The 12,256-nt window shown below is 41.5% G+C and overlaps 1 protein-coding gene across 2 annotated transcripts in view; it reads left to right on the forward strand.

Annotated features, from left to right (window-relative positions):
- Positions 1-211: 211 nt before the first annotated feature.
- Positions 212-12,256, forward strand: part of CWF19L2 (CWF19 like cell cycle control factor 2) — a 164,409-nt gene continuing 152,364 nt past the window's right edge. Inside the window, exon 1 of one of the 2 annotated variants that reach the window (XM_045018576.1) lies at positions 212-445. In XM_045018576.1, the coding sequence (XP_044874511.1) occupies positions 359-445 (87 nt within the window). In that variant the 5' untranslated portion in view covers positions 212-358. The remainder of the gene's footprint in view (positions 446-12,256) is intronic. The other variant, XM_045018566.1, reaches the window with a different exon arrangement.

Here is a 12,256-nt window from a genome sequence, read left to right on the forward strand (position 1 = left end):
GGGGCTGGGCTCAATGCGGAGCGGCGGCTCCCCGGCAGCAGGCTCGGGGGCTTTGCTGGCGGTTCCCGGGGTGAGTCCCAGCAGCGCCTCCCGCTCCCGCCGCCTCCGCTCACTTTCAACCCCTTCCCCCGCCCCCCGACGCCATGGCCAGGAGCTGCCGTAAAGTGACGCCGGGGCCGCCTCGCAGTGCGGCTGCTTCACTGCACAGGGCCACAGTGAGGTCCCGGTGTCAGGCCGCGGGCGGCAAACCCGGGCACCCCCCGGCCAGCGGACCCCGTCGGCTACTCACTTTACGGCGTTTTCCGCGAGCGCCGCCCTGCGAGCCGGCCGCGGCGTCACTTTCCGGCAGCGCCTGGCCATGGCGTCTGGGGGGTTTGAGAGTGAGCGGAGCCTGGAGGCGCGGAAGGAGCGGAGGCGGCGGGAGCGGGAGGCGCTGCTGGTGCAGGTGAGAGCCCGGCCGCCCCTCCGCTGCCTCCTGTCGCAGCCCCCGGCCTCAGCCCGCCCCGCCTCTCCGCCGTCCCACGGCCAGGGAGAAGCCCCCTGGCCCTAGCCCGGCTCCCTGCCCGGCTCCCTGGCTCCGCCGCCCGCCCCCGGAGTCCCTCGTTCCCCTCTCGCCCCGTTTGACCGTCCGGAGTCTCCCCGAGCCAGCGCTGTACACAGGCCGGGCACCGAGTGCCAGGAGACCGGCGGGACCTCCACCCTTAGAGGTGTTTAAGGCCCGGCTCGACAAAGCCCTGGCTGGGATGATTTAGTTGGGGATTGGTCCTGCTTTGAGCAGTGGGGTTGGACTAGATGACCTCCTGAGGTCTCTCCCAATCCTGATCTTCTAAAGAGCTGCCCAGAGGATTCAGGGGGCCTGGGGTTTTCGGCAGGGACTTCGGGGGCAGGTCCCAGGGCAGAAGAAACCCCTGCCGCCAAATTGCCGCCGAAGACCCAGCACTTCGGCGGCGGGGCCCAGGGCGGAAGGACCCCCCGCCGCTGAATTGCTGCTGAAGACCCAGAGCAGAAGAAGCTCCGGGGGCCCAGGCCCCGTGAGAGTTTTCCAGGGCCCCCGGAGTGAGTGAAGGATCCCGCTCCAGGGCCCTGAAAAACTCTCGTGGGGTCCCTGCGGGGCCTGGGGCAAATTGCCCCACTTGCCCCCCCCCCCCGGGCGGCCCTGATCTTCTATGATTCTAGATCCTCTTGGCTGCTGCTGAGTCTTAAGTGCCATGAGGCAGTTGTCACACACTTACATTGGTGTAGTCCAGGGGTAGGCAACCCATGGCACGTGTGCTGAAGGTGGCACGTGAGCTGATTTTCAGTGGCACTCACACTGTCCTGGCCACCGGTCCAGGGGGGTCTCTGCATTTTAATATAATTTTAAATGAAGCTTCTTGAACATTTTAAAAACCTTATTTACTTTACATTCAACAATAATTTATTTATATATTATACTTATCGAAAGAGACCTTCTAAAAACATTAAAATATATTACTGGCACACAAAGCCTTAAATTAGAGTGAATAAATGAAGACTCGGAACACCACTTCTGAGAGGTTGCCAACCCCTGGTGTAGTCCCTCAGAAGCCCCTGACTATTTCATTGTTACTTACATTGCCAGAGCCCCATTGTGCTCCCCAGCATACAAACACAGAGCAAAACACAATTCAGACAGCAGGATCTACATGCAGAAGTCACTTCACCCACAAGTGAAATGCAGCCATCTCTGGAGTGAGGCCTGGCAGCTGTTTTTAACAGTGTATCAGGGAAGTTTAGGACAGGAAGGAAAAGTTAACTTAGCCTTTTAGAACTTGGAGAGGGAGAATGTAGTTAGCCCTGGTGTCATGGGCAAGTTGCACTTTGAGTAACACCCTGCTTATGCAATGCAATAAAGTCCTGGTTTGAAGAAGGTATTGAAAACTTGCTAGTCAGAGGATTAAGCTTGTTAGCCCAAGGCCAAATCAAATAATGTATGGTCACCTAGCCATGAGATTGAGAAGCAACACACCATTGTGAACATTAACCCTGGGAAAGGGAACAGTGTAGGTATCCCTACCAGTGTGTTGTCCCTGGATCTAGTTGCTGCATATTTTATATTGGCGTCATAACTGTACGACTCACCTGTCTCATAAATTTGAAGTCCTCTTCCACCATTTATTTGGTGGACCTCTGTGTTGTCATTTCCTGTGCTTGCCCCTGAAGCAGTAGCATGAAATTGTCATGGTGGTTATCAGTTTCATAAATGTCTGGGCTTTTGAATAACAGCAATGAAACTGGCCAGTCTTGTCAAGTTCACTGGATTTGTGAAAGCTTTGAGCAACAGCAGAGGCACTGAATCTGTCTGCAGAGGGTTACTTAGATCAGTGGCTCTCAACCTTTCCAGACTACCGCACCCCTTTCAGGAGTGTGATTTGTCTTGCGTAGCCCCAAGTTTCACCTCACTTAAAAACGACTTGCTTACAAAATCAGACATAAAAATACAAAAGTGTCTCAGCATTTTTTTAATGAAACATTATTATTGAAACATTGCTTACTTTCTCATTTTTACCACATTTATAAAACAAATCAATTGGAATATAAATATTGTACTTATATTTCAGTGTATAGTATATAGAGTATGATAAACAAGTAATTCTCCCTGAAATTTTAGTTCATACTGATTGCACTAGCACTTTTTATGTAGTCTGTTGTAAAAGTAGGCAAATATCTAGATGATTTGGTGTACCTCTGGGAAGACCACTGCATACCCCAGGGGTACATGTACTCCTGGTTGAGAACCACTTAGGCCTTGGCTACACTTGAGAGTTACAGCGCTGGTGGTGGCTTTACAGCGCTGTAACTCACTCCCCGTCCACACTGGCAAGGCACATAGAGCGCTGTATCTCCCTGGCTACAGCGCTGCATGTACTGCACCTCGACAAGAGGAATAAAGAGAATAGCGCTGGTGCTGCAGCGCTTGGGTGCCAGTGTAAACAAGGAATAATCTTACTACGCTGTAACTGACCTCCGGAAGCTTCCCATAATGCTTTTAAGTAAAGATTACGCTCCTTGTTTTGTTGTGATGCTTCTGTTTGTTTTGTTGTGAACTCCGGGCTCCCGAAGCTGCTTATCAAAAAAACAAACACAGCTACTGTTTGCTGTGAATGAGCTCCCTTTGGAATGCCCACAGCTAGTGTTTGCTTGAAGAGAGGGGGCTTGAGGAGAGAAGCAGCACTGCGTGCGGGGGGGTGTCCCCGTTTCGGGGAGGCTGCTTATCTGGTGCTTTCAGTGAGCGAGAGAGGGGTGGAAGAAGGGGTCGGAACTTGCAGCTGCTGACAGAGTGTCGGCTCCAAAAATCCACACTCTCCCCCCCCCCAGGCTCCCTGTCACACTCCACCCCCCCCCCTTTTGAAAAGCACATTACAGCCACTTGAATGCTGGGATAGCTGCCCATAATGCACCGCTCCCAGTGCCGCTACAAATGTGTCCACGACAGTGCGCTGATAGCTGTCAGTGTGGCCAGATTGCAGCTCTTTCCCTATTCAGCTGTACGAAAACAGGTTTAACTCCCAGCGCTGTACAGCTGCAAGTGTAGCCATACCCTAAGTCTTCACAGTCAGAAGATTATTTTTTGCATCAGTGAAGGCTAGAAATTACGTATTTATTTTTAACTGGAACTTGAAATTGACAGTTTCCCCTTGTAAGTCATCAGGGAAACATCATACTCTCCACCTACAGTTAACAGGACTGGTTGAATTACCTTTTTTTGCACTTTATTACAATAAAGTAAGAACCTTTAAATGTGGATTTCAGCCACTTAAATGTTAGGTATCACACTGTGAAGAATTAAAAAAAATATTGTAGAATTGATATGTTGAGAATCCAGGTTTGTTAGTGATTTAGTTTTCCAGTTATTCTTGTTCTTACCTTTTTAATTCATGAACGTGATTTAGAAGAAAACAATTTAACAAAATGAGTGAAGAATAGCAAATTGTATTCTGGAAATGTTTACGTTTGTTGCTTCAAATCCAAGAATGGGTGAAGTTTGTGTGTAAATCTAATGGAAGAGCATATTGTGAATTAATTCTATAAATTATACTTGAGTAGTTATGAATGTGGTTTAAATCTTGACATCAGGACTGGCATGGTAACAAATGGCACTGAAATAAGAGCCTGCCTTTCCACTGACTTTTAGTAGATCATCTAGAGCCTATAATACTTTGAGGTATATATCCAAATAAGTTGTATATACAAATATCTTTACTATGTATTTATTTATAGCTTGCTGGTATTATAGAATATATTGGCTCAGAATTTTTTCTTATATGAAATCAAATTCCATTTTATAATAATTTTTTTTTAAAGTTTTACTAAAATCAAGTGGTACATTACTTAGACATTGTTATAGGTGACTGTAAATATAACTGTCCCACTAACAATTCAAAACTATGTTCTCTAATATGCTACCCCTTATTTCAGTGAAATAAAATAATTGGTCTTTATCTCTTCTGTGCAACTTTTTATAAGCTCTCTGTTCAAAGTGCTTGAAGCATCTGTAAATCACAGAAATAACTTGTAACCCATTGTTCGGTTTAGGAAAGCTTTTTAGATTTGCCATAAATGAGTGATATAAGTAAAAGTGCCAATACTTTCACAGATTTTATATATATATATATATATATATATATATATATATATATATATATATACACACACACTCAAAATCTGCTTTGTAAGCCTGAAGCTTGTTCTCTTACATGAACATAGCTGACTGAAGGAAATTCTTTTAGCCCCTTGGACCAAGTCATACGTCTAGCCAAAGTGATTTTGTTTCACTAACATTTGTCTTGAATATGCCTACTATGTTTGAGAATCCTGCAAATTGAAAAGAACATAGATTTTTGAAATATTTTGTATATTCAGAGTGAATAACTTTATCTGTCACTTACTAGTGCCAGGATTTTACTATCTTGCTCTGCCCAACCACTGCAACACACAACAGAGGTGTTGATCTGGAAAAACAGGAAGCTCACATGTAGGCCATCATTTCCCAATGCATCGTCTGTTCTTAGTGTTTGCTTTCTAAACTGTAAGTTGTTTGGTGCAGAGACTTATTTTTATATCTTGTAGAGTGTCATGCACATTGGCAGTACTTAGCAAATACCCATTTCCCACTGTATATAGACTCCTACTTTTGTTAGCAGCTTTACATAAGATAAGCGGTGGTTCTTACAATTCTCCCATGAAAACATAGTTTACATTTTTTTAACTATAGCTCATCTCTTCCCCAGAAATTGGGCATATGGGTCAAAATAAAGTATTTTTTTACTTTCCCTCCTAAATTATTATTTTTAAGGTGATATATAAAACACTATTTCAAATTAAACACTTCCTTGTTGTTTTTTAATACTTGGATTGCAGTCTTCAATACACTGCAATCTATTTTTAAAAAATCATGTGAATTAAGATTTAACCAATCAAATAACATCCCTGTGCAGTATGAGAGTTAACTAAGCAATGCTATTGGAGGAGGTATTACTGTGGTGGCATTGCAGAAACATCAGAACAGTAAGACACAGCTGCTGTAGCAGTGAAGAGGCCAACTTTGAAAGTGGGTGGTGAAGAGGTATTTAGGTGGCAGACAGAGAAGAGATGTGTGAGGATTAGATGCTGGTAGTGTCTGCAGGATATTGAGTTTGTACTAGAATCTGTGTGCTACACCAAATAAATAGAACACTTTGAATTTTGTGACTACGGTTCTACCTTTGGGTGTGGTGGTTCATCACAAGAAATCCTTGGTTGTTATGTAGGCCCTGGAAGTCTCTCATATCTATATTCCACCCTTACCCATAGATGTCTGCTCTTCAGAAGGTGCTCATCAGCTTTGTTGAACAGTGTTTGCAAAATGTTTTTGAGGTCCCAGGACAAAACTAAATCTAACAATTACTGTTGAATTTTCTTATTTATGGATTGAGATGTATCAGTGTCTTCCTGTGAAAACCATATTCTAATCTTTTGACTTCAGTACTGTGTGCTATGTTGTATTATACAATGTTTGTGAAAAGTTAATATCAACTTTTTAAAAAATGTCATGAATAAATATAGCAACTAGGTGGAAATTTTAAAAGCACGTATGCAAATTTTCCATAATCCAGAAAAAATAACACAAAACTCTTGCTCTGTTTTTCTCTACCTCCCTGTAATAATAATAGGCTCTAAATTATTATAATTTACTTTGGTAGAGACAACATTTACTTCTTCCATCAACTGATGACTTAAAGCAGAACCTATGGCTTAGCTGATTCATTGGTGACCTCCTCTGTATTGCTTTTAGGTTTTGACTGTTGACCTTTCATTCATTAGATACATGTTGGCAGAGGTTTTGCTTCTAGTAGGAATGGAAAGAGCTATGAGCAGTTTAATAAATGGAACTCTTATCTGTGTATTAGAATTTGAAACTGGTAGCAGTGTAGCGCCACAGGCATGCTTCCCAAATGTAAATAGGTTGTTTTATTTGTTTTGTACCTTTGAATTTAGATGTATTTTAAAAATGCCTTATTTAAGAATTGCAAGTAATTTAGAAGTTCTTCCTCTTGTTTTCTCCAGCTCAATTATTAAATTTGGTAAGGAAGATATTCAGTCATGTTCAGCACAACACACCTGAGAATAGAGGGGATTCACTATAAATACAGATAATCCTGAAAAGTATACTTTGCATGTCCCTGAACACCAGAGCTTGAAAAATCTATTTGCATGTGGAGAGTAGTTAGCTTCCTTGGGAATTTTCCATCAACTTCCACAGAATCTAAATATGTGTGTGTATGTATGTTTTTAAAACAAGAGTTTCTAGCCCACTTGGTTGTAAAGAAAAATCTTCCTAATATGATCTGAATTTCTTCCTGAATTTGCAAACATAGAACTCTGTTGATCATTTTTTGTCCACCTATGTGGTGCAGTCAAGTGAAAAGTGACTGAAATCTTGTTTGTTTTCATTGCTGCTGTTGATACTCTGGGCAGCACTGAAACTTACAAGAATAATATCAGTTTCATTCTGTTGCAGGTTGGGAAAGCTGTGAACATCAATAGTTAGAGGCACTTGAGCTATTCACTGGGGAGGAGGATTCAAAAGTACTGTAGAAGCAGGCGAGAGGTAGATTTGCTAGCACGTTGAAAGTATACACACCTACTCTATGCTAGACTTTTAGCTAATACTTCAACAGCAAAGCTTTTATCCTAAGCAAGACATACCTTCAGAGGGCAAAGGAGGTCACATCCTGTCCTCCTTCTTCATCCTAATGGATTGATACAGAAATTCAGAGTTGAGATTAATGGATTTTCTTGGTCCTATGTTTTTTTCTTTCCTCCTACTCTGTAAGGATGAACTAGCCTTTAGCTATGAAAATCAGCATTTATTTTGAGAAGTTGTCTGTTTACTACATCACCAACTCTATTCAAAGTCCATTAAGCATTTTCTCACATGGAAGCATTGTAATGTATTTGCTGCCATGTCATTGCTTTTTCTAGCATCATTTCTGAAATGGAATTGATCTCCTTTCTTCATTTTGCTGATATAGAATAAAATCTCTTCCTCAAAATCACAAATGGAAACACTTGTAATTAACCCTCTGATGCCAGGAGATGAGATTTCCTAGTGAAGAATACTAGTACGCAGACTTCAGACTTGTTCACACCAAAGGGCAAATTAGTTTTAAAATAGCATTTGATGAAACAGCTACACATTTTTTATGCTTATTTTAGATCAAGTGATTATCTCCCTTTCCATATCGTACCATTTTCCTGTAGGTAGTACTTTAGTTGAGAATGAGTTCCATTTTCCATTCTAATTCCTCTCGTTATGATTTTTTTTCAAACAAATTCCTATTTGCATGAAACTTTTTATGTTTGGTCTCAGCCCACAGGTGAATTTTTAGGAATGTCTGAGCAAAACCGGTAGTCTGTTTTGAGGTATGAATAGTCATAAAAAGATGTCATTGCTATTCCTACTGGAATCTTATGCACCTGTAGCTCCAAAACAGCTGAAGTTGGAAACTTTGAACTTGGTTTATTCAGTGAGGAAAGAAAAACAATCCATATCTGAAGAAAATTAACTTAGTATTTTTAAAGCTATGAACATCTAAAGATGGATTTTTCATCATCTATGTATTAAAATATTTATATTCTTGATGTCCTTAAGCTAGAGTGGTTTAAAATTTTAGGAATGTGCTGACTTGCTTCAGCTTTGACAAATACTGCTTTAAAATCCCAAAGCAAAAGTTAAATGGTGTTATTTTTAAAATAAATCTGTTTACAAAGTAACTTCTTACTGTTGTGTTTAGAATTGGATCCAAAGCTAATTGAAGTCAATGGGTTTCCACTCAGTTGAGTGGGCAATCATTTGTGGTACTGAGAACATGCTTGTCCCTACCAAGTCCTTGTATCTTCTGAGCTGTTTAGCTTGTTAATAGTAAGGTATTTAAAGCCACTTTGCTAGGTTTATTATTTTTTTTCTTCATTGACCTTGTTCAGCATATTGTTATAATACTTCCATCAAGCATCTGGAGACTGCATCTTTAGCTCCCACTATTATATTTGTATTTAGTATTTGGAATGTCTATCTTTTTTTCTACTACATGGTCTTTAATATAATCATGTAATAATGTTTATAATAATCATCTTTTCCACCATCACTTTTTCCATAACCTAACTAGTTTTTACTATACAGTTGGTAACAATGAATATCCGTATCCCACTGAAATAAGTTTATCCATCCCTTTTTCTGTGCAAGTGATACCCTATGCTTTTCAACTTCGGCAGTATATAAGAGATGCTTCAAGATGAAGGCCAGAATCTTTCAGCACCCATATTTGGTGCCAGATTTTCACCTCCTTTCTTATAATAGTTGGGGGTGGTTGAAATAATAAGGGGATAAGAGGGGAGAAGTTAAACTGACAGTAAGATAAATGGATATTGTAAGTCAGTGGTAGAAGGAGCTAGCTAGATTTGAACTCTGGGATGCTGCAAAATGTGTGATCTGCCATCTGGAGTTTGATTTTAAATAGGTGTAAACAAAAGTGTTAGTTTATATAAATCTTCTCTGCCACCTGCTACCCTCCCCAAATCCATATTTCTCTTGCTTGATATTTATGATATCCTCATAATGCTAGTTCTCCAGTGGCCCATAGACTCTGCCAGGGTAAAGAGGCATAGACAGTACCTGAATTTCTAATATAAAAGCCATTCAGTAAAACTGCTTCTGTCTTTGGGCTGGTGAGATATGGATGAAAAACTTTCCAGCATTTATTATAAAGAAGTAAAAAGGTCCAAACTAAGTTTTCAAAATAAAAGTTTACTATATACATTTTTGTGTTTTAAAAAGGCAAACAAATATCAAAATATCTTTTCTTTTTCTTCTGCAAGTTCATGTAGGAGGAGCCTGAGTTAGTAGGAATTGTGGTAGAAACTACGCCCTGTAGTCATATGCCAATGAAACATGACGAATATCAATACAAAATACCTCTGTAGGTATATAAACAAGGCCTCATCTGAAATTGCAGTTTTACATGAATATGAAGATGTATGTCTGTGAAATAATGTGAATACCATTTTTACCATGAATTACTTTCATCCTACAGTATAGAATGATGCATTTGGCTTATCTATTTTATTTAGATTTGTATAAAAAATTAAAGTTGTGCTTTCATTCACTATTTTGAAACAAAAAAGATGGTTTCGTGGCTGATGCTTTTTGATTTGGAAAGCTGAAGTCCTTACCAGTAGTCTGACCTTGATTCTTATATTTTATATTCATTGAAAAAATAAGCGAAACCTTAAAAAATTAATTTGTAAGAATATGAATGACTGTATTTAGTATACTGTATATGAACTTAAAACAAACTGAAATTTGCACGTTTTTCAAATGAACCTGTCAGTTATTTTTCTTATAAATTTGACTGGCTGTTGGTGCAGTGGTTGATATTTGCTCGAAGATATAATGCCTTGCCATTTATTTTTCACTTGGTTTTATTATGGAGAATTCCAGTAATGAGCAGTATATCTGGGATTAAGTGCAAGACAACCACATAGTGTTGTTGACTCTGCTGCCCCAGAGCAGAGGCAGAACTGTTTGTTACGCTCTCACCCACAGTGATTTGTACACTGTAACACTGAGCATTTTTCTTTATTGTTCTTTCACCAAGTCAAGTCCCCCCTTGAAGTGTTGCTGTATCCTTGACTCTCACCTTTGAAAGACGTGAGGTCAGCATCATTAACTCAATATTGGTATATTAAAAAATGCCGGGAGGATAATTTAGCACCCCAAGGTATTTTGACTGCCATCTCAGAGATAATCACCATCTTTTTGAAAAATGCTGTCCTCTTCCTAATAGACGTTCAATTCTAGAATGTTATAGGGTGGTTTTCTATTAAATGCTGTCATTTTTAGAAAGACAAGGTGGACCAATGTCTGTTGGTGAAAGAGACAAGCTTTCAAGCTACACAGAGTTCCAGACGAGACTAACAGAAGTTAGTCCAGTAAAAGCTATTACCTCTCCCATCTTGTCTCTCTAATATCCTGGGACCAACGGGGTTACACAACAACATTGCAAACAACAATGGAAGATATCGTAATTTTAAAAGTAACTTCTGTAGAATCCTACAGGTTTTCTGCCTCTTAAATTCTGTAGCTCCTTCCCATTGAGCTTTCTGAGGGAACCTCATTGATCTTGCCTACGCTATATATTCCAACCATCACTCTTCCCCGGTAGCAGCAATGGGAGCGCTACTGTAGATATGGTGCTGATGCAACTGCCATTTTAATAGCCATGTTGTTTAGATCTGCTCTGAGCAGGATTAGATGACACCATGGTTGAAACTCTGGTAACTGGCCCACACTCATGCATCCACTGCTACCATGGTCATTGAAGCCGTACTGGTGATAGCAACAGCAGGAAACGTTGAAGGGGGTAAAAGACTGATGTAGACCCAGATGTAGTGCTCATGACAATAGCGGAGGAAGGCAGCCTAGTTGGAGATAGAACAGGGGTGGGCAAACTATGGTCCGCGAGCGGTTTTAAGTTGGCCTGCGAGCCGCACCATGTGGCTTGGCCCTGCTCCAGCCGGGGCGCAGGGTTGGGGCCACACCACGTGGCTCGGCCCCACTCTGGCGCTCCAGCTGGGGTGCAGGGTCGGGGGCCGCCTCCACGTAGGAGCCGGAGAAGGGACATGCCACTGCTTCCGGGAGCCACTTGAGGTAAGCGCTTCTTGGAGCCTGCACCCCCTGAGCCTCTCCCCATGCCCCTAGCACATCCCCGATTCCCTTTCTGCTCTCCAAACCCCTTGGTTCCAGCCCAGAGCACCCTCCTACACCCCAAACTCCTCATCCCCAGACCCACCCCAGAGCCTGTACCCACACCCCAACCCCAATTTTGTGAGCATTCATGGCCCGCCATACAATTTCTCTTCCCCAATGTGGCCCTCGGGCCAAAAAGTTTGCCCACTCCTGAGATAGAAAATGGTTAGCAGCTTCAGGGTAATAAGGGGAGCAATCCCAGGATCCCTTAAAAGCTAAGACCCCCTTCTGTGTAGCCAAGCATATCTAGCCCCACATCTTGTAGTAATGAGGGTTGGGACAGCAACTTCTCTTTGAGGTATTCATCGGGGCTGAGGACTTGAGTGGAGGGGGACATTGAAATAGAGTTCCCTGAATTTTATTGTGTGGTGTTTTTTTTTCTGATGGGGCTATAAAAAACAAGGTGCTGTAAGTTTTGTGTGGATTTAAAGATCTCATGGCGCCTGCTCCCCTGTCCTTGACTAAGTGTGCGCTTCTAAATCAATAGTGCTGTTATAATACCTAGCATTTTATAGCTTCTTCCAAATAAGGATTTCAGAGCTCTTTACAGACATTACAGAATTAAACTTCACCTCATCCCTGTGACTGAGGGAATATTATCATCCTATTACAGATAAGGAAACTGAGCCACAGTATGGGTAGGTGTCTTTTGCAGGGTAAGACTGTATGTTGGGCAGCATGGTGTCCAGTTTCCTACCACACAATTGTGGCACTTAGTGGTGCTGTTTGTATCTGTATATTTAAGAATTAATAAAGCACTTTGGGATAAAAGGAGTTAAATGTATCATACTATAGTTAAGAAACTAAAAATGCTGTCACAGTGACAAGACTTAAACTCCTACCATCCTGTGCATTTTATTTGTAAGGGTGAAAGGATAAATTGGTGGATATTTTTGTGGCATTACAAAGAATTAATGAGCCTTAATTTGAAATAAAGTGCTTCAACTGCTT

The sequence above is a fragment of the Mauremys mutica genome, chromosome 1, assembly GCF_020497125.1.
Source record: "Mauremys mutica isolate MM-2020 ecotype Southern chromosome 1, ASM2049712v1, whole genome shotgun sequence".
Taxonomy (NCBI): domain Eukaryota; kingdom Metazoa; phylum Chordata; order Testudines; family Geoemydidae; genus Mauremys; species Mauremys mutica.